Source organism: Vipera ursinii (assembly GCF_947247035.1).
Source record: "Vipera ursinii genome assembly, chromosome: 2".
Taxonomy (NCBI): domain Eukaryota; kingdom Metazoa; phylum Chordata; class Lepidosauria; order Squamata; family Viperidae; genus Vipera; species Vipera ursinii.
In genome coordinates, this window is record NC_139513.1 from 2,729,777 (window position 1) to 2,756,228 (window position 26,452).

Below are 26,452 nucleotides of genomic sequence, written 5' to 3' on the forward strand. Positions count from 1 at the left end.
GACGGTCACATCCTGCCCTCCCCTTGAAAGTCCTGGCCAGTTGCTTCCCCCAGGGGCGCAATTCTTTGTTCATTGGGAAGCAAGGATGCAGTTGTTGCAGGAGTGAAGTGGGGTTGGGTGGGCAGAAACGCTTGCTGGGCAGAGGGCCAGAATTTAACAAAATAACAAAAGAGTTGGAATTGACCATAGAGCTCTTCTAGTCCAACCCCCTGCTCCATTTCAGACAAATGTAGGCTCTCCTGCTTGAGCAGGGGGCTGGACTAGAAGACCTCCAAGGTCCCTTCCAGCTCTATTCTATTCTATTCTATTCTATTCTATTCTATTCTATTCTATTCTATTCTATTCTATTCTATTCTATTCTATTCTATTCTATTCTATTATTCTATTCTATTCTATTCTATTCTTCATTCCATTATTCTATTCTATTCTATTCTATTCTATTCTATTCTATTCTATTCTATTCTATTCTATTCTATTCTATTCTATTCTATTCTATTCTATTCTATTCTATTCAAATGGCTGTCCAGCCTCTTCTTGAAAACCTCCTGATGAAGCACCCACAACTTCCGGTGGCAAGTGGTTCCACTGGTTAATTGTCCTCACCGTTAGAAAGTTTCTCCTTAATTCCAGACTGCTTCTCTCTTCTTGGTTACTTTCCATCCATTGCTTCTTGTCCTGCCTTTGTTTCTCTGGACCACATATGTGTGTTTATGTAGGTATATGCATCTTTTATTTTATTTTATTGCTATGTTTATGCAGTATATAATGGAGGTGATTACCCTTTGAGAGCTGTATGCAACAAAATCTCATTTTGATGTATGCTGATTAGTGTACATTTAAAGTGACAATAAAGACCTATTCTATTCTAGTCTTAGTCCTAGTCCTATTTCTCATTCTGTTCTGTTCTATTCTATTCTATTCTCCTTCCCATGAAATTCCATTATCTATTCTTTTGGCAGCAGCCAAAAAAGCTAACATAACCTTTGGTTGTATAAACAGAGGCATAGAATCAAAATCAAGTGATGTACCACTTTATAAAGCCTCAGTAAGGCCACACCTGGAATACTGCATCCAGTTTTGGTCGCCATATTACAAAAAAGATGTTGAGACTTGGGAAAAATTGTAAAGAAGAGCAACAAAGGTGATTAGGGGCCTGGAGACTAAAACATGAAGAAAGGCTGCAGGAATTTGGTATGGCTAGTCTAGGGAAAAGAGGGACTAGGGGGGACATGATAGTAGCATTCCAATATATGAGGGGCTGCTACAAAGAAGAGGGGAGGATCAACTTATTTTCCAACGTATTAGAAGGCAAGACAAGAAACAGCAGATGGAACCCAATCAAGGAGAGAAGCAATTTGGAATTAAGGAGAAACTTCCCAACAGTCAGCACAATTAACCAGTGGCATAACTTGCCTCCAGAAGTTGTGGGTGCATCATTGGAGGATTTTAAGAAAAGAGGCATTTTTCTGAAATGTTAGAGGGTCTCCTACTTGAGCAGGGGGGTGGACTGGAAGACCTCCAAGGTCCCATCCAGCTCATTCTGATTGAAATCTCTTGCCTTAAGGTGGTTTGAAAAATAAGTGATCCCATTCTTCTTTGTGGCAGCCCCTCAAATATTGGAACACTGGCTATCATGTCACCCCCTAGTCCTTCTTTTACCTAGACTAGAGAAACACAATTCCTGCAATCGTTCTTCATATATTTTATCTTCCAGTCTCCTAATCATCTCTGTTGCTCTTCTCTGCCGTCTTTCTAGAGTCTCAACATCTAATGTTTGTATTGGTGTTTATATTTATGCCCTGTGAACCGCCCTGAGTCCCTTTGGGAGAAGGGCGGTATAAAAATCTCAATAAATTAAATTAAATTAAATTAAATTAATGGATACTATATTCCAAGTATGGTCTTACCAAGGCATTATAAAGGTTATAAAAACTGGGAGTAGAACTTGTGTAAGCTCCTTTTGGGGCTTTTTCCAGAAAGCCATTATCCTCACCCAAAGGTGCTTTTTCAAGAGGCAACTGGACTTTCTTGTTTTTCTTTGAAGACATTTTGCTTCTCATCCAAGAAGCTTCTTCAGCTCAGAACTTCTTGGATGAGAAGTAAAACGTCTTCAAAGAAAAACAAGAAAGTCCAGTTGCCTCTTGAAAAAGCACCTTTGGGACAACCATGACCTGAATAATGGAGAGTCTCCATAGACATTCCTTATCCTCACCTACACCCTCTTGGGACATCTCTTTCTTAGGAAAACCAAGTGTGGCGATGGCATGAACGTTGGACGATGCTCTTTTATGGAGAAAGCCCATCAGAGCTAAAAACTGTACAGATAGTCTTCGACTTACGAACACAACGGAGCCCAAAATTTCTGTTGCCAAGCAAGATGTTCAGTGAGTCGTGGCCCATTTAATAACCTTTCTTGTCACAGTTAAGTGAATCACAGCAGTTGTTAATTAGTGACATGGTTGTTGAGTGAATCTGACTTCCTCATTGACTTCCCCGTCAGAAGATCGGAAAAGGTAATTCCATGAGCCCAGGATGCTGCGACCGCCATAAATATGAACCAGCTGCCAATGGTCTGAATTCTCACTTAGGAAGATGTTCAAGACTCTGGATCATTTTGCACTCTTCTGCAGATTTTTGAGCTTTCTTATATCATTTCTGGAATTGCATAAAATTATTGGTAATCTCAAAGTTCCACTTTAATATAAGCCACAGACTAGGTCAGTTCGCTGCTTAGTGCTTTGTATCTGGCAAAACAGAGAAGGCATGCTTCCAGACTCCAGGTAAATGGCATTATTTTCACAACTACCACAAAACATATAATTCTCTGTTGAATCTCCACATGCCAAGATCTTTCCCCTGATTAGATCCAAACAGATCTCATCCAATTAGTATCTATTTCAAATTATGACTTTTTTTTGTTTTAGTGCACCTGACTTTACATTTTCTTAAACAAAACCAAGTATGCCATTCAACAAGTTTAAAAAAGTCCTTGGGAACATCTCACCGTAACTTAATTTTCACTATGGTGAGTACTTGTATCAACCACAAACTAGGTCACTTCACTGCTTAGTGCTTTGTCAGCACCTGTCAGAATCCACAATCCAAAAAAAGAAAAGACTGCCTCAGAAAAAAGCAGAAAATCATACATCAATTACTCATAAAAATGAGATCTGAAGGACTAGATTAGGGACAAATCACCATGGGAAAAAATTATACGGTGAGGAAGAATTGTCACCAATTTAATAGTGTATCAATGAGAAAATGAAACGACCCTGCTGAAAATGGTGGAGTTCTTGTCTGAAAAGTAGTATATACAATAAGAGAAAAAGTATATAGCCTTAGACCACATATAGATTTTCTCTTCAAATATTTTGGGGAACAAAACTGAGTTCCTAAGCAGTTTGAATTAGATTTTAAACACTGTGAACACATAACAATCATTTGAAGAGCTTTATAGAGAAATCAATCTGTAATACACAAGCAAGAACAGATAACTGCAAATGAAATAAACAATGCAAAACATATTTAAAGACAATTTGATCTCAGCAATTATTGATTGTATTCATACTGTTTTCTTAGCCACCTGGAAGTCCTTCTGCCACCAGCACTATAATTTCTTCCAGGCCCACCAAGAATTAATAACCATGATGGAATCTGCTTGGTTTCAAAGAACACCCAAAGTTCACTTAAGTGCTAATGAAGTACTAATAAGTAACACCTTTACAAATACAATCAGTAATATCGAACGTTCCCATCCCACCTCCCTTTAATATTTGTAGCAAAATTCAACCATCATTCCATAAAATCCACTAAGTTGTTATTTTTAATTCTTTAGGACAAATGAAAGATAAATAAAAGGAAAATAAATTAGATGGTGTTCTGGATCTAAAGTCAAGTAGCTGCTTCACCTTCAAAGACTAGGCGTAAGCTAAGGTGTCAGAAATTAGTGTTTGTTTGTAGTATGCAGTCTCCTCCTGGATTGGGGTGGTTTTTTTTGGAGGGCCTATAAAATTAAAGTTCATCTGAAGCACTTTCCATACTTTAGAATTTCTTTTCCGCATGGTTTCATTTATGGGAAATCAGGTTGTTACAATGAACAAAGTTCTATCCACTCTCTACAACTTGTGTGGTTTCTTCTCTTTTTTGCCTTTATTTACATATATACAGAGTCCTTGACTTATGACCACAATTGCTAGCAAGGCAATTGTGCCTGATTTTGACTTTTGCCACCCTTATTAAGCGAATCAGTGCAGTTGTTGAATGAACTATGTCATCATTAAGCGAATTCTGATCCCCCCATTGACTTTGCTTGTCAGAAGCCAGCTGGGAAGGTCCCAAATGGTAATCACAATTCGGGAACACTGCAACTATCATAGATACGTATCAGTTGCCCACCCCCAAATTTTGATCTTCTAGATACAATAACAGTTGTAAGTGCGAGGTCTGTTTTTAAGTCACTTTTTTTTAGTGCTGTGGTACTTTGGTCACTAAACAAACTTGTAAGTTGACGGCTGCCTGTAAAGCAACCTGCTAACACTGAAGCACTTTCCACATTAACTGCATTTATACGGGTTCTCCCCTCTGTGGATCTTTCTTACAGGCATTGAGATCACTCTTCTGAAGCTTTTTCCACATTCCAGACATTTAATATGTCTCTCTTGTATGGATATTTTTATGGGAAGAGAAACATTGCACTGAGTAGCATGGTTCACCTCTCACACAGAAGGTCGAGTGTTCAATCCTAGGTAGCGGCAGATGTTTCTCTATCAGGGTGCAAAGAGAAAATATCTGCTGTGAACTCCACATAGGCGTCAGGAAGGGCATCTGGCCAGTTAAACGCTTGGTCCAGTCGCCCCGACTCCACTCCGATAAAAGGGATTACAGGATCGTAAAAAGAAAAAGACAAACATGGTCACTGAATTTTTTCCCCATATTCAGTGAATTTATACACCATTTCCTCTGTATTCTTTGTTGTGATTACTATCCATACCTCAGGACACTCTCATGGAGAAAATCCATCCATGTGGTTACTAAGAGCTGACACACTTCATTGCATATAATTAGTATCCTTTATTATTAAAATTAAAAATATTCTCCTCAATAATTAGTCAACATAATCAACAGGAAGTTCATCATCACACTGTCTGCATTCAAATGGCTTTTCTACTCTTTCATGTGAAGTAAGGTGTCTGCTGTTATGGAAACTTTTACCACACTTGGTGGATTTGTACAGAACTTCTTTTCTATGTGTTCTGTCATGTCGTGTTAGATCAGCAATCCGCTTGAAGCTCTTTCCGCATTCCATGCACATATACGGCCTTTCCCCTGTATGGATCTTTTTATGAAATTTAAGAGAACTCTTTGTACTAAAGCTCTTTCCACATTCTATACAATGAAATGGTTTCTCTCCTGTGTGGATCCTTTTATGGGAAGTAAGGTGACTACTCAGTGTGAAGTTCTTGCCACATTCTGTGCATTTGTAAGGTTTCTCCCCGGTGTGGATCCTTTTATGCACAAGAAGGGAACTGGAATCAGCAAAGCTCTTTCCACACTCGGTGCATTTATAAGGTTTCTCCCCTGAGTGAAGCCTTTTATGGTAAGTAAGGTGACTATTTTGAGTAAAGCTCTTTCCACATTGCAAGCATTTATAAGGCTTCTCCCCTGTGTGGATCCTTTTATGGGAAGTCAGGTGACTACTCTGAGTAAAGCTCTTACCACATTCCAAGCATTTAAATGGCTTCTCCCCTGTGTGGATTCTTTCATGTGCAATAATTTTACTGTACTTGCTGAAGCTTTTCCTACATACCTTGCATTTAAATGGTTTCTTCCCCATGTAATCTTGTTGATGCAAAGTAAAAGAGCAAAATCTTCTATATTTTTTCCCATCATCTTTCCATTCGTATTGTTTATTTAAATCTGATTGATCTTCAAATATTTTTTGAAAATCTAAACATTGTCGCTTTCTCTCTGTTTTAATATCTTTGGGGGTCAGGAAGTCATAGATTTTAGAACATGAAGAAGCATTTTTATGCCTCTGAATGTTTACTTGAATTTCCTCTTGATTTTTTGATGGGCACTGATTTTGAAATGTCTCTTCTCCCAGTTCAACCTTGATGACTCGCAATGGCTCTGTCTCTGCTTCCTGTTTATTCTTCCGCTCGTTACCTATTAGGGAGAAAAAGAATGAATCAACACAGAATATTCCAAATTATTGTTACATTATGTAAAGAAATATAGTGGTGCCTTGATAGTCATTGTTAATTGGTTCCGGGAGCACAATGAGTACCACAAATGATGAATACCGAACAAATTTTTTCCATAAGAAACAATGTAGTCACAAGGCAGCTGACACTGACAAGTTCTAGTCTGTGTGCTAAGTAGCAAGCAATTGGTGAATACCAGGACAAAATTTTCACATATCAAATTCAATGAGTTTCAAAGCAGTTGAGTATCAAGGTACTACTGTTCTTCTTTCTAGCACTTAATCTCTTGGGGACACGTTCATGGCCGTATAATGTATAACAAAACCCTTGAATTGCACCTAGATAGGAACTAGTATTCAGTGCAGCATTATAATGCAGTAACATGTTTGAACCTAAGGCTTTTGGTTGTTCTTCAATGGCAGCTGCATGTAGAGTGAGTTGCAGTAATCTAGTTAAGAAATGACAACAGCTTGAGCAACCATTGTTAACACCCTTCTTTCCATTAAAGACTGCAACAGGCACACCTGCTGAAGCTGGGCAAACAACGTCATGGTCTATGACTACCACTCATTACCACTACTGTCAAGTTGCAGATCATTCTATTATTTTGAAGAGCACAGCCCCATCTGCAATCAAAATTTCAATCATTCTGGAACTTGCTGATTTCTAGATTGGCACTATTCTATCTTCCTTGAGTTGAACGTGCTCCTCTATTTGAACAGAGATCAGAGAGACGTACTCAGAAAAGCCACATTCCTACAAGTTTCCGACATGATCTCTTCATGGAGAATTTTCTGATCAGGGTCTAGCAGAGCCCACTCTTCCTTGGTGAAATAGATGACTACCTCCTTGAACGATATGGAATCCTGAAAAAGGAATATTTTTTAAAAATAAGATACAGACTGAGAAGTCTTTCAAGATGGGGAATTCTAAGTAGAGACATGCAATAAAATATACAGATTTTTTTTGCAAGTTTCAGAATTAAGGAAATAAATGAACACAGCTCACATCCACTGGCTGAAATCACATTGGAGATAAAGGCTGAATAACTTCACAAAAGCTGATTAATATTTCCACAGGTTCTGATGTTATTGAATGCATGAATAAAACATCATTCCAGATCTTCCCCACCTTGAGCTCTTTCTTGCAACCACCAGAGCTGCTCCTATTCTGGAAGGTGGTTGGATGGCAGCTGATCAAGTGAAGCTCATTCATACAGTGCTACAGGTCAGGAAAAGGACTGATTCTAGATTATACAGTTTTAGCAGTAGAAGAGATGTATTTTGACTAAATCACATATGCAGTTCTGAGGATGGGGAACATTTTCTTCCTACCTGAGCTGGAAGAACACCCCCTGCTTCTGCTCCACCAGAAAGAGAAGCTTGATTTCCAAGTGGGAGCTGATTCATTGTTTTGTTCTCTATGGGGAGGACCGAGATAGAAGAAATGGAAATTTTTAAAGAATTCTTAATACGGTATGTTCTGGGAAAACAAGAATTTTGCCAAGAGAGGCAAAGTTTGGTTGTAAAAGAAGCTCATGAATGAAAGTAGCTTGGAGAGCTCTTGATAACTTTTTGCCATTGAAATAAATTTTTCCTTACCTGGTGGTTTGTCCTGAACTGGATCCTTTTGGGAGATGTCTCCTAACAGTGGATCCCTAGAAGGTTTGAACAGATTCCCTCTTACTTCGGAGCATTCATTGACCAAATTAAGACACGATGTCTTCACATGAAACTGCAGACATCAGAAAGGAATGGATTTAACAGAAATAGGACAAAATGCATTTACAACTTCCATCCCATCTCCCCTTCTGCTCCATGTTCATCCATGGAGGAAAAAGCTTGGTTTTTTTCCGGGAAATTTTCAAAAAGGCCAACAAAATCTTTGCTTTGAGAAGATGTTATACCCCTTTTTTATATGATTAATACCAGAAAGAACTGAGAAGACTATTTCATGGCCAACTCCAAAATGATTTGGAGGGACTGGATATTACCACCCCCACAGAACGGATCAGACCTTCATCTCTTCCTGCTTCTTCTCCTCCACCTGGCTCAGAAGAAAGCTTTCTGCCAAGGCCACTGCTTGAGAACTAGTCTCCACTCCACATTCCTTGACCCAGTTCTTGATCTCCGGGGGCAGGATGGTCAGGAGTTGCTCCAGGATCACCATGTCCAGCATCCGAGACTTTGAGTTTCTTTCTGGCTGCAGCCACTGGGAGCAAAGATAGTGAAGGTGGCTGCATATTTCTCGGGGACCCTTGGTCTCCTGGTAGCAGAACTCTCTAAACACTTGTCGCTGGATGTCAGTGCTGACTTTTTCTTCATCTGGGATCTTCTGCTTGCATCCTTTCCTAATGTTCAGACTGGGCTCCCTTGCAAGGAGAGGGTGTACTGCTGTTTCCTCCCATTCTGATCTTTTTCTATCCATTTTCCATCTATGTTCAGTCGAATTTCCCAGTGGGTAAAAGGTCTCCAAACTGTCTTCCATCTATAAAATCAAAACTTCTGAAAAGGTCCAGTAAGGAATCTAAAAAGGCCACTGAGCAATCTATGATGATGTTTTTGTTTCTATGGAAATGGGAAATTTGCATAGCATACATCCAGCTCCCCAATCTGTGATCAAAAAGGAAAACAGAGCATTAATATATGAGAGAACTGTCCTAACCTCAACCCCTTTCATTTTTTTTTAAATAACATTCAACCAGTTAATGGTTTGGGAGAATGCCTGCAATCAAAGGATTTTTCATATGGGAGACAGGGTTCTATGTTTCTCCTAAATGGAATTCTCTCTTTCGAAACAAATCTTTGCTCTGAGAGTCCATGAGAGATTTGAGCAAGAGATCATTTTCTCAGCTGGTGAGCCAAGAAGAGATTGGACATTTGTCTGAAACAGTATAGGGTTTCTTGCTTGAGCAGCAGGTTGGACTAGACCTCTAAGGTCCCTTGCAACTCTGTTATTTTGTTATTCTCTCAGCAGGGGTCTACACTGACCTCTGAAGGGTTTTTCTCGGTTAATTTTGTATCTTTTACAGTACAGTATTGTAGTCACTACAATAGTTCTACACCTGAAATCAAACGGATGAAGGGACCAAACTTGTCTTTTAAAAAGTAATTAAAAGCAGACTTTTCAACAACTTCTCATACTTTTACAAAAATATCTGTACTTTGTTAAGAAACCTGTAGGAATTGTTGTAGCTTTCTGAGATCAACTGAAACCTCTTGATATATAAATTCAGCTTTCACTTTGCAGATTCTGTAGACAATGCATGCTTTTGCTCAGGACTGCCCTTTCTCCTGAGGTCCCACAAATTACCGGCATCCCTTGAAAAGGGAAGCGAAGACTGCAACCTTCAGGAATATATAAACACCTAGCCAGCCCCTGGGGAAGCACAATGGAGGAAGCACAACCCACTCGTTTTCTCAGCCCCTGCGATCTAGCCTGGGAAGTGCATGACAACCGCGGAGATCAGCCGCATCAGGACACCTACTTCTTGTGAAGTAACCCAGATACTGTCGTAGAGCGTCAAGAACGCGTTTCCAGCCTCGCCAAACCTCCGTCCTCCAAGGTCTTTGCTTCCCGGAAGTGTCAGTGGAGGATTTTTTTTCCTAGAGAGGCCAGACACACACTTCCTGTCTTCCTGCTCAGAACTCCAGTTGTGCGTGTAAAGAAATCTGTCGGTTCGCATGGAACCTGAGTGAACGGCTCCCTCCGGATGTAAAGCGAAAGGTGCCTCCGTACCGCTGGAGAAAAGGGAAGGGAACGGTTGGACGAGAAAGGCCGGGAAAAGCGGGAAGCCAGTACAATGTAGTTAGAAAAGAATCAGAATCAGACTAGAGCTGGAAGGGTCTAGTCTAGCCCCCTGCTCAAGCAGGAAATCCTATACCATTTCGGATAAGTGACTCTCCAGTCTGTTCATAAAAACCTCCAATGATGAAGCATCTACAACTTCTGAAGGCAACTTCTGTTCCTCTGGTTAATTGTCCTCGCTGTTACGAAGGTTCTCCTTAATTCCAGGTTGCTTTTCTCCTTGATTAGTTTCCATCTTTTCTTGCTAGCCTTCTGATACTTTGGAAAATAAGTTGATCCCCTCCTCTTTGTGGCAGCCAGGCCCTCAAATACTGGATTACTGCTATCATGTTCCCCTCCAGTCCTTCTTTTCTCCAGACTAACCAAACCTAAATCCTGCAACTGTTCTTCATATGTTTTAGTCTCCAGGTCTTTAATCATCTTAGTGCTCCGCAGTTGCCAGGTGAATCCCATTATCCAGGGCCCCAACAGTTGGCAGAATAGGGTCCCCTCCACCCCCATTTGGTCCCTTATTATTCGTAATGGATCAAATTCAGTTTGGACTGAATAGTCCACGTTTTCTTTGCCTGGGAAGAGATCAAAGTCAAGGACTACCTCCTCTGGGTGGGAAGATGCAGACAACTCCCTCAAAGAGAAGCCATTCTTATCTCCTAAGCTCCTCTATTTTTTATTTATATTTTTGGAGAAATATTTGGGAGGGATGGTGATGGTTTTTAAAAAACGTTTTCCTACCTCTTCACTTTCACCTAAATCCTTTTCCTCTTACTTTGGAGGGCAGAAGGGGGAGCTTGCAAAGAGTTCTGTGGAGAGATCCCATTGCAAGAAACCAATAGCTAGGAATGCCATTTGGGATGAGGGTACGGCTGCCCAATCCCCTCCTCATTCACAGGAATAGGATAGGAATAGAACAGGAATAGGTTGGAACAGACATTGGAGGTCTTCTAGTCCAATCCCCTGCTCAGCAAGAATCCTTATCCCACTTCAGACAAACGGCTGTCCAGTCTCTTTTTAAAAACTTTCAATTTGGGAGTATCCACAACTTCTGGAAGCAACTTCTGGAAGCAAGTCTTTCCACTGGATAATTATTCTGTCAGGAAATTTGATTGTCTCTTTTTAGATCTTTTCAGGAAAGACTCCCCAGGGGAAAAGCAATTATCAGTGAAGCATCCTCGGCTTCCCAAACCCCTTCAGGACCCCTCTGCTTCTCTCTGGGGAGCCTTTCCTTTTGCCTTTCCCACAACTTCTAGCGTTATCTTTTGAATGAGGCTTTGGGTCCTGCCCACCTCCACTAAGACAACTAGATTCCTGTCACACATACTTCTAAATATTCCTCCATTCCTTCAACAGATTCAGGAGGATACCTCTCTGCTCTAACACCTTCACTCCCTGGTCTTTTGACCAACATCTGGCAGCCATACTGGTCTATTGGTTCATTGTTAGGTCAGCATCCCACATTCTGTCACTCTCTCTTTCAGTCTGAGCACTTCTACGTATGCCTCCCTTGTCCCTCAGTGTTTTTACGAAGGAACCATTTATGAGGGCAATGCCATTTCTACCACCACTTTGTCAGTTGACCAATAATTGATGGCCATATTGGTTCGTTTTTTAGGTCAGAACCTGTCCGGAATCCCCCTCTTCCCTCCTCGGTGTTGCCGGTGAGGTGTCTTCTGACAGCCTTTGCCTCCCAAATCCCTTCAGGACCCCTCTGCTTCTCCCTGGGGGAGTCCTTCCTGCTGCTCCCCCTAACTTCTAGCGTCACCCTGCAAACGAGGCTTTTGGGGTCCTCCACCCCGCCTCCTTTGAGCGGATTTAGAAAGCCGCTCCGTCTGAGGGGAGGCAAGTGCAAACATCGCGGCCAAGAGAAGAAACCAGCCGGGATCAATAGTAGATCAACAACCCAACAGCCGAGCAACCGCGGCAGCTTCTGCCGCGATGTCCTCTCAGAGTAAATCTGCCGCTCGGTCTGAGGGGAACGCAGAAACCGCCGCTGCCGCCAAAAAAAAAAACAAACACGTTCCGGTGGGCAACGGGCAACCCAGTCCGCATAGCAACCGCAACCGCCTTCAACCGCGCTGCACTCCCATTGGCCAATCGTCCGTCCCTCGGACCAATCCCGGCCTGGCTGCGGGAAGCGGGATCCTCACGGTGAAAGCGACCCGCCTATCTACCGGGCAGGGGGCGGCTGGGCTCCTTGTCCTGCTTGGAGGCTGGGCGTGGGCGGAGCCGGAAGCGGAGCGCCTCTGCTGGAGCTTTTGAGGGGCGACTGGCGCAGGTGAGGCCGTGATGCGGGGTTCGCTCTGGCTATTGGCGGGGGAATCATCTGCTCGGGCGGAGCAAGCAGGCCGCCACTCCCTCTCTGCTCGTTCACACGCATGGATCCAGAGTGTCTGTGGCTCCTCCCGGGAAGGGGGAGGCGGAATCGGCGCGACCTCTCCTCCACGCGAGCCCTGGTACCTTTTCCCGGCCAGTGCCCTTCCGCCCCCCACCCCCGCTGCAGATCCTATACTGTAATTAATATATGTGTGTGTGTGTGTGTGTGCGCGTGTGTATATATTTGTGTATGTAAATATACGCACATATGTGTGCGTATGTGTATATAATGTGTGTGTGTGTGTAAAGTTTTTTGATTTGGGGCCTAGCAAGGTATTCTAAAATACTTAACAAACACTTCACACACACACACACACACACACACACATATATATATATACACATACATACACACACATATACATATACATATATACATACACACACATACACATGTATGTATATATATGTATGTTTATGTTTGTTTATATGTTTATGTTTTATATGTGTGTGCGCGCGCATGTGTATATATAGATAGAAACAGACAAGAAGTGCATATGTATATGTGAGTCCATGTATGTATATGATTATATATTGTCTTTTGAGAGTGCGGGGTGTGCAGTTGTGAGGGGGGGGTAGATCTCGGAGGGGAAAATCTCTTGGCCTGTCCACCTCTCTGCTCTCTCTCCCACTTACGAGAATCTGGAGGGACTCTGGCTAGTGCCCCTTCCCGGCTGGAGTCTCTCCAGGGTCTCCCGTGGCAGATCCAGGGAGCAAGCTCCAAGGCTGCAGCTCCCTGACTCTTGGGTATCAACTGAGGGCTTCAAGCAGGAAGATGCTGACCTGGGGAAGTTATTCTGCTGGATCTGCCCAAAGAAGCCCCACCGATATGAGTTAAAAAAAAATATCCATTTTCATGAAGGGGCTCTGCGAGAAAGCTTGAAAAGGCAGGAGATTCCCAAAAAAGAATAGCAGAGTTGGAAGGGACCTTGGAGGTCTTCTAGTCCAGCCCCCTGCTCAGGCAGGAAGCCCTATATAGGTAATCTTCAACTTACAACCACAAATGAGCCCAAAATTTCTGCTGTTAAGCAAGATATTTGTTAAGCGGATTTTGCCCCATTTTACGACTTTTCTTGCCGCAGTTGTTAAGTGAATCAGTGCAGTTAATAAGTTAGTAGCCTGGTTGTTCAGTGAATCTGGCTTCCCCCTTGACTTTGCTTGCCAGGGAATCACATGATCCTGAGACACAGCAAAGGTCATAACTATGAACCAGTTGCCTAGCATCTAAATGTTGATCGTACGATCATGGGGATGCTGCAAAATTTGTAACTGAAAAACGGTCACAAGTCCCATTTTCCAGTCCCATTGTAACTTTGAACGGTCAGTAGCCGAACTGTTGTAAGTGAAGGACTACCTGTAGTACCATTTCAGACAAATGGCTATCCAATCTCTTAAAAACCTCGAAAACTGGAGCACCCACAACTTCTGGAGGGAAGCCCTTCCACTGATTAATTGTTCTCACTGTCAGGAAGTTTCTCCTTAGTCCTGGGTTGTTCTCTCCTTGATTGGTTTCCATCTGTTGCTTCTTGTCCTGTCTTCAGATGCTTTGGAGAATAGGTTCAACCCCTCTTTTTTATGGCAACCCTTTAGGCATACCTTGGAAGGAAGTCTTCAGAAGACTGATGCTCCTTTCCGTTATTTCATTGCAGGTTAGGAATAAGCAACTTGTGCCTCTAAAGGTCTTCCTTGTACAGAGATAAAAAGAGTGGAGCAACAAAGATGAATGAATGACACCGTTAAATTTCTCATCAGAGTTGTTATGAAATTCCAGTTCCGTGAACTAAAGAAGTTTTGAAGACTTTCGCTGCTTGGAGGGTGCATGCTGAGCGCAGAGGGAAAATGAACAGAGGAAAACCAGCTTGGGAAGGACTGGCACTTTGTGATCCTCTTCATACGAAGAGGAGTGCAATGGACCAAGAATGGGCAGGACAAAAAATCCAGACTGAAGAAACAGTCAGTTTCCGTGCAAAGAGACAACCCTTCAGGGATCTCCACTACCAGGATGCTGAGGGTCCCCGTGGACTCTGCAGCCACCTCCATCATCTTTGCAATCAGTGGCTGAAACCAGAAAAGTACACAAAAGCCCAGATGCTGGACCTGGTGATCCTGGAGCAGTTCCTAGCCATCCTGCCTCCAGAGATGGGGAACTGGGTATGGGAATGTGGAGCTGAGACCAGTTCCCAGGCAGTGGCCCTGGCCGAAGGCTTCCTCCTGAGCCAGGTGGAGGAGAAGGAGCAAGGAGAGGTGCAAATCTAGTTGTTTACAAGTGAGGGAATAATGCCAGTGTGGAATATTTGGGGCATTTTTACATGGCTTTTATTGTCCACACACAAATATTTTTGAAGACGGGTTGTTCTGTGTTCCCAGTGTGGTACTTCTAATACCGTCCTTTGCTCTTCTCCACAGTTGCAGATAGAGGCACCCTTTCAGGGATTGATTGCTGAGCATCCCGAAGCAAGAAAGGATCTGTTAAATCCTTGTCAGAACAGTTTCTTGGGGGGAATGTCTCCAAAAGATCTGAATCATGACATGTCACCAGGTAAGCAAGGGATCCCTTCTGATGCAGTGAACTTCTTAAGAGTACTCTGGGTTTTTTTTATTCCTGATCTTTTAAAATCAACTCATGGCTTTGTGCGCTACAATAGCACTTGTTTCTCATTTTTCCCTGAATTGATAAAGCATTCTTTTTTAAAAAAAATCCTATTTCCTCCCTCTTTCAGGTGCAGAGAACGGAGTCGTATGCCAGCAGGTGGTAGGAGGAACATCTCCTCTTTCCGATGAAGCAGAAGTAGACATTGGGCTTCCAGGGCAGGTAGGAGGAAATTTACCTGTGTCCCAAAAAGTGCAAATATGGTTAAGGCAAGAAGCATCTAAGCTGTCTCCCACCTCCATTTCAACCTCTGTTCCAACATGAGACTCTTTCCACCTGAGGGTCCATGTGTGGCATGTCCTTTTCTTATATCTTCAAATATTTTATGAACTTATTAAAATATAAAATACAGAAACACAAAAAGAAGAAAATAAAGGGAAAATAAGGGAGGAAAAGGAGAAGAGGAAAAGGTCAAAGGGAAGAGAAAAGAAGTATTGACTTCTGACTCTTTGGTGCAGTAGAACAAGGTAGTAGCATTTACTTTTACATATATATATATATATATATATATATATATATATATATATATATATATATATATATACATACATACATACATACATACACACACATACACATACACATATGCACACTAACATAAATATAAAAACTATACACATACATATATATACATACATATATAAAATAGATTAGTCATTTCTATGACAACAATTCTTTCAAATCAGCAAAACTTTATTTTTTTTCTACATTAAGCACTAAGGCCTGGCTTTCAACACCATTTTGCCAAGCACTCTCATCGAGAAGCTGACTGACTTGAAATTCTCCCCCTCCATCTGCGATTGGATTTAAGACTTTCTTAGGGACCGGTTACAAACAGTGAGGGTCGGGTCTGCTTTGTCCACCCCCCTGAAGCTTTGCACCGGCTCGCCACAGGGCTGCGTGCTTAACCCTAACCTGTACTCTTTGTACACATATGACGTTGTATCATCCAACCCATCTACTGTGATAATTAAGTTTGCAGATGATACTACCGTGGTGGGTCTTATTACAGGTGGGGATGAGACAGCATACAGGGCGGAGGTACAAAAACTATCCATATGATGTTGTAACAACAACTTGCACCTGAACATTGGCAAGACGAAAAAGATGGTGCTAGACTTCTGGAGGAAAAAGGAGGAACCTGCCCCACTTTACATCGGGGTGGACTGTGTGGAGAGAGTTTCCTCCTTTTAATTTCTGGGAGTCTACCTCTGCGAAGATCTGACCTGGAAAGTTAATACAACCCAGGTGGCCAGAAAGGCCCAACAGAGACTTCACTTTCTCAGGGTCTTGCAGAAGAACAGGGTAGAACAACGGCTTATGACCAGCTTTTACTGGTCTATAGAGAGCGTCCTCTCGTATGGTATTGTGATTTGGTATGCTGGTCTGACAGCCTCGGATAGGAAGGCATTACAGAGGGTGGTGAGCACAGCACAAGACATTGTGGGCTGTCCCCTGACACCACTGCATGACATCGCCAGGGCTCGCTGCCTTGGAAGAGTGGTGAAAATTCTCAGGGACGACTCACACCCTGGATGGTATCTCTTTACTCTCCTACCATCAGGTAGGAGATATAGGAGTCTAGCCAGCCGTACCAACAGGCTGAAGAACAGCTTTTATCCATGGGCTGTTAGGCCTTTGAACAGGAAATAATTTTATAAACTTTATGCATGATTGACTTGCGAGGCCGGTGCGTTGTGCAATTAGCTCACATGGTGTAATAAGATGAGAGGGTTTATGTCACTGTAAGTTGGGGTGGGGGCACGAAGGGAGACTCAGCCAATCTCAATGTATGCATGGTTGTACTTTGACAATAAAAGTTCATTCATTTCCAAAAGCAGTTTTGAAGTAGAAACAAAATGAATTGTGTTTTTTTCTTTAATCAAAGCAGTCAATTTAGCCATCTCTGCTAACTTGAGAGAGGATGGAGAAGGAAACCTTTCCTTTTACACTCTCAGATTCTGAAAACAGCCAGGAAAAAGTTTATGACCACTTGACAGGTCTCGGAGAATTTGATCTTTCCCAGCTTTCCTATTAGTAAGAAATTTTTGCCTCTCTTTCAGGGTTCCATATTCTTCAAGGAGTTCTCCATCTGCTTCACCGAGGAGGAATGGGATCTGCTAGATTCTGATCAGAAAGCTCTGCATGGGGAAGTCATGCTGGAGATGTCTAGGAATGTGGCTTCTCTAGGTAAAAAAAAATCCCTCTTTGTACTTTGTCCAAATACTGTGTTTCCCCGAAAACAAGACCGGGTCTTTCTTTCTTTATTTTTGCCTCCAAAAGAGGTACCAGGTCTTACTTTCGAGGGATGTTTTACTCACCTCCAGCACTGAGAGCCCCACCCAGCCAGTCCATTTCTGGTTGAAGGAGCAGCTTCATTCTGGCCTGCATTTTGCAGTCAGGCCTTTCCGGAAGGCCTCTGCAGCTGAGTACCGAGCTATGGATTCAATTCATAGCTCGGTTCTCTGCTGCAGTGGCCTTCTGGAAAGGCCTGTGACTGACAAATACAGGCCTGGCTGCAGAAGATGGTCTGGCAAGGAGAGGCCTGGCTGCAAGTGGGTGCAGGGCCCGTGGGGTAGCTTCACCTCTCCCCCAGCTTGTTTTTTAGATGTATGCCTTGCCCCAAAATGGGCTTATTTTGGGGGTAGGACTTATATTAGGCCTACCCCCCCAAAAAAAATCAAGCTAAAGCTTATTTTCAGGGTAGGCCTTACTTTCGGGGAAACACGGTAATCCTTGACTTAAAACAATTTATTTAGTGACTGTTTGAAGTTACAACGGTACTGAAAAAAGTGACTTTCACACTTAAGACCATTCGCCCCAGTCATGTGATCAAAATTCAGCTGCTTGGCAACTGACTCATATTTATGACTGTTGCAGTGTCCTGGGGTCATGTGATCACCTTGTGTAATCTGACAAAGTCAACGAGGAAACCAAATTCACTTAACTCTTGTTAGTAACTTAACAACTGCAGCGATTCACTTAACAACTGTGGCAAGAAAGGTCGTAAAATGGGGCAAAACTCACTTAACAAATGTTTTACTATCAACACAAATTTTGGGTTCAGTTTTAATCGTAAGTTGAGAACTACCTGTAGTTAGATATGGCAAGTAGTAAGAAGGAATATATTTTGCTTCTTTCAAGATATTCCCCAACCAGGAGATCACCTGACAAACTGTGACAACTGTATGAATCATTGACAAGTTGAAAGCCAAATATCTCTACTGGCAGTTAGGGAAGGGATCCTGAGAGTTCCCCCCCCCAAAAAAAAAAATAAAAAAAATTAAATACCAATCCACTGTGATTGTTGTGAACAAAAATCAAAAACCATGCTTGGAATTATATGGAATTTAAAGAAAGAAGTCAGTAGGAAATGTTTCTTACAAAAATGTGTCATCTGACTGCATGTAAAATCGTGTCACTTGATTTCAAAACACGAACAGTATTTTAAAGCTGGATTGGAGCCAGGAAGTTGAGACCAAATTAATTGGAGAAGAGAGAAGTTGCTCTGTTGAAAAAATGATAGTGATTTGAATTATTTAACTAGGAGAAAAGTTGGTCAGGGGCCATCTGATGTAGAATCACGCACTGCAGAGAAGCAGTAAATAAAACATTTTCTTGCTCACTCTAACGTTCTTAGAATTCAGGATCTTTGCATTAAAATGAAATGTGAGATACTTAGAAGAAAAAAAGGATGATTTCAATATATATTTAGCTGGAATTTTCTGCTACTGTGTTTTTCTCTCAAACAGGCAATGAGCAGAAGAATGAGGATTACCAGGTATCTGGAGAGACACCAATACAGATTTTAAAAGTTGAACTGGGAGAAGAGGATCAATGGCAGCCCAAAAGTGAAGACGGAATCCAATTAAACGATCAGCGGGAAATAAATCCCCCTCCTTTATCTTTGGAAATCTACGATATGCTGACCCAAGAAGATCTTAATCAAGAGAGGATGGGACAGTATTTAGGCTGTCATGAAATATTTGATGGGCAATCACATTTCAATAGCCCATGTGAATGGAGACAGGAAGGGAACAGGTATAATCAAAACTCCCCTCCTCGTTGGGGAGATGACATGGGGGGGAAAGCATGTAAGGACTATGAAAACAACTTCAACTATGCCAGTAGCCTTGTTTCCCATACAAGGAAACACACTGGAGAGAATCCATACAAATGTGTAGTCTGTGAAAAGAGCTTTACAAGGAATGATAAACTTACTGCTCATGTAAGAATTCACACAGGGGAAAAACCATATAAATGCACGGAGTGTGGAAAGAGCTTCACGAGGAGCGATATACTTATTTCCCACAAAAGGATCCACACAAAAGAGAAACCATACAAGTGCATGGAATGTGGAAAGAGCTATAGTCATTCTAAAAGCCTTATATCTCATGAAATTATCCACAAAGGGGAGAAACCATATAAATGCATGGAATGTGGAAAGAGCTTTAGCCAGTGCAGTAGCCTTATCTATCATAAAAGAATCCACACAGGGGAGAAACCATATCAGTGTATGGAGTGTGGAAAAAGTTTCACACGGAATGATACACTGATTTCCCACAAAAGAATTCACACAGGGGAGAAGCCGTTTAAATGCTTAGAATGTGGAAAGAGCTACAGTCATTCCAGAAGCCTTATTTCTCACAAAACGATCCACAAAAGGGAGAAACCCTATCAGTGCATGGAATGTGGAAAGAGCTTCAGCCGATGCAATAGCCTTACCTCTCACAAAAGGATCCACACAGGAGAGAAACCGTATAAATGCACAGAGTGTGGAAAAAGCTTCAATCACTCCAGTAACCTTAGAACCCATAAAAGTATCCATAGAGGAGAAAAACCACATAAATGCCTGGAGTGTGGAAAGAGCTTCACAAGGAGCACAGATCTTACTTCCCATAAAAGGATCCACACGGGAGAGAAACCTTATAAATGTATGGAATGTGGAAAGAGCTTCACTCATTCCAATACCCTTACTTCCCATAAAACCATCCACACGGGGGAGAAGTCATATAAATGTACCGAGTGTGGAAAGAGCTTCAGTACAAACAGTTCTTTAACTTCCCACAAAAGGATCCATACAGGAGAGAAGCCATATAAATGCATGGACTGTGGAAAGAGTTTCAGGACAAGCAGTTACCTTACTTACCATAAAAGAATTCACACAGGGGAAAAACCCTATCAGTGCCTGGAGTGTGGGAAAAGGTTTAATCACCCCAGCACTCTTGCTTCCCATAAAACCATCCACACGAGAGAGAGACAATATAAATGCCTAGAATGTGGAATGTGTTTTACACAGAGTTGTCACCTTACTTCCCACAAGAGAGCTACAATGGGATTTAACTACATAAATGCTTAAAATGGGGTGAGACCTTCCATTCTTGACTTGATAGCCCATATCAGAAAGTGCACAGAAAAAACAAGCGCTTCAATGAGAATATTCTTGTTAACTTGACCTTAAAAAGAGATGACCACATAGGTTAGAAAGTTGGCAATGTTTCTTCCCTGAGGTTATACAGGTAGTCCTTGACTTACAACAGTTTGTTTAATGACTGTTTACAATGGCACTGAAAAGGGGAAGTTGTGACCGTTTTTCACAGAACGGTTTATGACAGTTGCAGTGTCCCGAGATCATGTGGATTAGCTTTTGCAACCTTCTGACAAGCAAAGTCAATGAGGAAGCCAGATTCACTTAACCAGGTTACTAACTTAACAACTGGAATGATTCACTTAAACTCTGGCAAGAAAGGTGGTAAAATGGGGCAAAACCCGCTTAATAAATGTCTCACTTTGCAACAAAAGGTTTGATCGTAAGCTGAAGACTACCTGCATATGGTCTTTGCAGCGTTCAACCTTACAGGAAGTGGGTCCAGGAAAAAAAAGTACATTTGATTTTCTTACCATTTTTAGCTTATTAATCTCAAAATCAACATGTTAAGTATACATTATATATTTATTCCTTTGTATTTTTAGTGATTCCCCTTGTAAGGTCAAGGCTGATGATCAACCTTGTAAGAGGCTTTGGGAGTCACACCCAGAGTTTCCAAGGGTCCACTGGGGTGTGATCCTGCAGTTTACTCTGAGCTTTCAGATGATAGGATTAAGCCTGCTTTGGCTTCCTTTCCCCCTCCCCGTCAAGCAAAGTATAAAGTCTTAGAGAAAGGCAGAAACAATATTTTTCCTCAGTGTTTCATAAAAATAGCTTTAGGAAGAACTGTAATTACCTGGTAAGGGGGCAGAATGGCTCAGCAGTTAAAGATGCTGAGCTTGTCAGTTGAAGAGCTGACAGCCTGTGTTCGAGATCCAAGCACTGTGCGACCGGGTGAGCTCCCGTTACTTGCTCCAGCTGCTGCTCATCTAGCAGTTTGAAAGCATGCAAAAATGAGTAGATTACTAGGTACCGTTTAGGTGGGAAGTTAATAGTCTTCTGTGCACCTTGGCATATAGTCATGCTGTTCACATGACTACAGAAGTGTCTTCAGACAATTCTAGTTCCCTTGGCTAAGAAACAGAGAGGAGCATCACCCCCCACGACCAAAAGGGGAACCCATTACCTTTAATTTGGTTGTATTAGAAACTAAAGGATGTGATCTCTAAACAAAAGTGACCAGCCTATAAGCTTACCTCAAAATTGTAGAAGAATTCAAAGTTTCCCAAGAGTCAGTTTAGATGTTTATGCTGATTGAAGATAATAAAGTTGAAAATGCTTGATGAATGTTCATAATGTTGCCTTTTTAAATGAAATTATGATTAACATGCTTAAGAATGAGATTTCATAGCAATGAATGGGACATGGAAAAACCCTCCAATGCTGCAGTGACTTTATAAAAAAGCATACTATTTGAAAACAAGGTATAGAAAAAAGCAGAGTTCAAATCTCACTCAGTGTGACCCAAATCAGAGGTCAGAATCCACAAATGGAGGTAATGAATGAGAAGCTGCAGCAACAGCAGATTTCCCTTTGTTGTTGTTGTTGTTAGTTGCGAAGTCGTGTCCGACCCATCGCGACCCTATGGACAATGTTCCTCCAGGCCTTCCTGTCCTCTACCATCTTCTGGAGTCCATTTAAGCTCACGCCTACTGCTTCAGTGACTCCATCCAGCCACCTCATTCTCTGTCGTCCCCTTCTATTGCCCTCAATCTTTCCCAGCATTAGGCTCTTCTCCAGTGAGTCCTTCCTTCTCATTAGGTGGCCAAAGTATTTGAGTTTTAGCTTCAGGATCTGGCCTTCTAAAGAGCAGTCAGGGTTGATCTCCTCTAGGACTGACCGGTTTGATCGCCTTGCAGTCCAAGGGACTCGCAGGAGTCTTCTCCAGCACCATAGTTCAAAGGCATCAATTCTTTGGCGCTCAGCCTTTCTTATGGTCCAGCTTTCACTGCCATACATTGCAACTGGGAAGACCATAGCCTTGACTATACGCACTTTTGTTGACAGGGTGATGTCTCTGCTTTTTAGTGTGCTGTCTAGATTTGCCATGGCTTTCCTCCCAAGGAGCAAGCGTCTTTTAATTTCTTGGCTACAGTCCCCATCTGCAGTGATCTTGGAGCCCAGGAAAATAAAATCTGTCACTACCTCCATTTCTTCCCCATCTATTTGGCAGGAATTGAGAGGGCCAGATGCCATGATCTTGGTTTTCTTAATGTTAAGTTTCAACCCAACTTTTGCACTCTCCTTCTTCACCCGCAACAAGAGGCTCTTTAGTTCTTCTTCACTTTCTGCCATTAGAGTGGTATCATCTGCATATCTTAGGTTGTTGATATTTCTTCCGGCAATCTTAATTCCAGCTTTTGATTCATCTAGCCCTGCCTTTCTTATGATGTGCTCTGCATATAAGTTAAATAGGCAAGGCGACACTATACAGCCTTGCCGGACTCCTTTCCCAATTTTGAACCAATCGGTGGTTCCGTGTCCAGTTCTCACTGTTGCTTCTTGGCCCGCATATAGGTTTCTCAAGAGACAAATAAGATGGTCTGGTATGCCCATCTCTTTAAGGACTTGCCACAGTTTGTTATGATCCACACAATCAAAGGCTTTAGCATAGTCAATGAAGCAGAAGTAGATGTTTTTCTGGAACTCTCTAGCTTTCTCCATGATCCAGCGTATGTTAGCAATTTGATCTCTAGTTCCTCTGCCTCTTCGAAATCCTGCCTGTACGTCTGGTAGTTCTCGATCCACATACTGCTGGAGTCTAGCTTGCAGAATTTTAAGCATAACTTTACTAGCATGAGAAATGAGTGCAATGGTGCGATAGTTTGAACATTCTTTGGCACTGCCTTTCTTTGGAATTGGAATGTAAACTGATCTTTTCCAATCCTGTGGCCACTGTTGAGTTTTCCAAATTTGCTGGCAAATTGAGTGTAGCACTTTTACTGCATCGTCTTTTAAGATTTTGAATAGCTCAGCTGGAATACTGTCACCTCCACTAGCTTTGTTGTTGCTCAGCTTTTCTAAGGCCCACTTCACTTCACATTCTAGGATGTCTGGCTCGAGGTCAGTGACCAACTCATTGTGATTATCAGGGACGTTAAGCTCATTCTTGTATAGTTCTTCTGTGTAATTTTGCCACCTCTTCTTAATCTCTTCTGCCTCTGTTAGGTCCCTGCCATTTTGGTCCTTTATCATGCCCATTTTTGCATGAAACGTTCCCTTCATCTCTCCAATTTTCTTGAAAAGATCTCTGGTCCTCCCTATTCTATTGTTTTCTTCTATTTCTTTGCATTGTTCATTTAAGAAGGCATTCTTATCTCTTCTAGCTATTCTTTGGAATTCTGCATTTAATTGGGCATATCTTTCTTTTTCTCCCTTGCCTTTTGCTTCCCTCCTTTCCTCAGCTATTTGCAAAGCTTCCTCAGACAGCCATTTTGCTTTCTTGCATTTCTTTTTCTTTGGGATGGTTTTGGTTGCTACCTGTTGTACAATGTTGCGAACCTCTGTCCATAGTTCTTCAGGCACTCTGTCTATCAGATCTAATTCCTTAAATCTATTTGTCACCTCTACTGTATATTCAACAGGGATATGATTTAATTCATACCTGACTGGCCTAGCGCTTTCCCCTACTTTCTTTAATTTAAGCCTAAACTTTGCAACAAGAAGCTCATGGTCTGAGCCACAGTCAGCTCCTGGTCTTGTTTTTACTGACTGTATAGAGCTTCTCCATCTTTGGCTGCAGAGCATATAGTCAATCTGATTTCTGTGTTGACCGTCTGGTGATGTCCATGTGTAAAGCCGTCTCTTGGGTTGTTGGAAAAGAGTGTTTGCTATCACCATCGTATTCTCTTGACAAAATTCTATCAGCCTGTGCCCTGCTTCATTTTGTACTCCAAGGCCAAACTTGCCTGTTATTCCAGTTATCTTTTGGCTTCCTACTTTAGCATTCCAATCTCCCATGATGATAAGGACATCATTTTTGGGTGTTAGTTCTATAAGGTGCTGTAGAGCTTCATAGAACCGGTCAATTTCATCCTCTTCAGCACTGGTGGTTGGAGCATAGACTTGGACTACTGTGATATTGAATGGTTTGCCTTGGATTCGAACTGAGATCATTCTGTCATTTTGAGGATTGTATCCCAGTATTGCTTTTCCTACTTTTTTATTGACTATGAAGGCTACTCCATTTCTTCTGAGGGATTCCTGCCCGCAGTAGTATACCTGATGGTCATCTGAATTAAATTCACCCATTCCTGTCCATTTTAGTTCACTGATACCTAAGATGTCGATGTTTAGTCTTGTCATCTCTTGTTTGACCACGTCCAGCTTTCCTTGATTCATGGATCTTACATTCCAGGTTCCTATGGAGAAAGAATCTTTACAGCATTGGACTTTCCTTTCACCACCAGACATATCCACAGCTGAGCGTCCTTTCGGCTTTGGCCCAGTCGCTTCATTCTTTCTGGCACTACTAGTACTAGCCCTCTGCTCTTCCCCAGTAGCATATTGGACGCCTTCCGACCTGAGGGGCTCATCTTCCAGCGTCATATCGTTTTGCCTTTTGGTACTGTCCATAGGGTTTTCATGGCAAAGATACTGGAGTGGTTTGCCATTTCCTTCTCCAGTGGATCACGTTTTGTCAGAACTCTCTGCTATGACCTTTCCGTCTTGGGTGGCCCTGCACGGCATAGCTCATAGCTTCATTGAATTACGCAAGCCCCTTCGCCACGACAAGGCAGTAATCCATGAAGGGGCAGATTTCCCTAATATGCCTGAAATCTGAAGGTCTTTAGGAACTCGAAGCCAGATTTGTGCAGTGCAGTTTGATTGAATGTGGTCTCTAAATTGCTATTGGCACTTAAGATGGCTGCCTGGTTATTAAATTGATGGATTAATTAAGTACCATCGACTTAGTGCTGACTCTTAATGATCAGGTAGATTGATTTTCTCCCTGATGATCTGTCCCTAAGTTGTTGTTTTTTAGATCTTACTGGATTATTAAATGGGACCACCTAATTGTGATCCTGAAGCCACAAGAGGCAATTAATTGAATTATCTAAATCTAAAAAAACCTACCTGGCTTAGGAGTCAAGTCCTAAAGAAAGGCAGTTTTCAGTTCGGAGAACGTCTAGAGGAAATTGATGGCAAATCAAAGGCTTTTCTTTGATCTTTTCTGTATAAATTCTAACCTTACCTTTGCCCAGCAAGCTGCTAGTCTAGCCTTCAACCAGAATGCTTTATTTCTGCTGATTGAATATTTCTCTTTTGGCCACTCCTGGTTCTGCCATAAGAAGGAAAGGTCCTTTGGTGTGATACTATGGTGTCTTCCTGCTTGAAGGCTGCTAAGCTGTGTTTCTCCAAGGAACCCTGGGATTTTGGAAAGGTGGGGATGGGGACACAAGGCAGGAAATGAGTGTCATCTGCCATGGCTCTCCAGGAAAAAGCATAATTGGAGTGAGTAATGCAAGCAAAGAGGAACAGTCATTAAAGAGATATTTTTCATAGATAATCAAGTCTGAATGTTGCTCCTCGGTATGTAAAAATAGCCATTGAAAAACATTTGGTTGGTAACCCAGTTAAATGAATAGCTCATTAAATTGTGATTTTTTTTGCTCTTGAAGCATATTGTCCCATTTTTTCTCCCAGCAGTGAAAAGAATCTGTGGCAACAGGCAAACGGTAGATCGAAATTTCCTTCCCTAAACAGCTTGCTCTTTCCCAGTTCTTCAAAGAAATGATCCAGCCCTTTTAAAATCATTCAGTCTCTGTGAATGAATGAATGAACCTTTGTTGTTAAAGTACAACCATGTACACATTGAGATTGGCTGAGCCTCCCTTCATGCCGCCACCACCAACTTACAGTGACACAAACCCTCCACCTTATTACACCATGTGAGCTAATTGCACAACGCACGGGCCTCGCAAGTCAAAAGCCTAACAGCCCTTGGATAAAAGTTGTTCTTCAGACTGTTGGTATGGCTGGCTATACTCCTAT

At 42.0% G+C, this 26,452-nt stretch overlaps 2 protein-coding genes across 8 annotated transcripts; one reads left to right on the forward strand and one right to left on the reverse strand.

The window, feature by feature from the left end:
* Window positions 1-2,380: 2,380 nt before the first annotated feature.
* Window positions 2,381-9,781, reverse strand: LOC310635613 (zinc finger protein 445-like). 6 transcript variants are annotated; one of them, XM_083354757.1, is made up of 9 exons: window positions 9,691-9,781; window positions 8,220-8,815; window positions 7,805-7,937; window positions 7,538-7,623; window positions 7,335-7,424; window positions 6,943-7,069; window positions 5,807-6,165; window positions 4,713-4,858; window positions 2,381-2,655 (listed from the first exon to the last, which is right to left on the reverse strand). In XM_083354757.1, exons 2-8 carry the CDS (start codon window positions 8,688-8,690, stop codon window positions 4,742-4,744), a joined length of 1,383 nt encoding a protein of 460 aa, XP_083210883.1. In that variant the 5' UTR covers window positions 8,691-8,815; window positions 9,691-9,781; the 3' UTR covers window positions 2,381-2,655; window positions 4,713-4,741. The 6 variants fall into 6 exon arrangements, with proteins under 6 accessions (XP_083210883.1, XP_083210884.1, XP_083210882.1 ...); XM_083354758.1 differs by having other exon boundaries at window positions 2,381-2,744; XM_083354756.1 differs by having other exon boundaries at window positions 4,713-4,863.
* Window positions 9,782-12,177: 2,396 nt separating this feature from the next.
* On the forward strand, window positions 12,178-21,985 carry LOC310635884 (uncharacterized protein). 2 transcript variants are annotated; one of them, XM_083355236.1, is made up of 6 exons: window positions 12,178-12,282; window positions 14,030-14,624; window positions 14,787-14,919; window positions 15,101-15,192; window positions 17,094-17,220; window positions 18,783-21,985. In XM_083355236.1, the coding sequence occupies exons 2-6, from the start codon at window positions 14,220-14,222 to the stop codon at window positions 20,387-20,389; spliced, it is 2,364 nt and encodes a 787-aa protein (XP_083211362.1). In that variant the 5' UTR covers window positions 12,178-12,282; window positions 14,030-14,219; the 3' UTR covers window positions 20,390-21,985. The 2 variants fall into 2 exon arrangements, with proteins under 2 accessions (XP_083211362.1, XP_083211363.1); XM_083355237.1 differs by lacking the exon at window positions 12,178-12,282 and adding an exon at window positions 12,344-12,460 and having other exon boundaries at window positions 14,133-14,624.
* The last annotated feature ends 4,467 nt before the right edge of the window (window positions 21,986-26,452 follow it).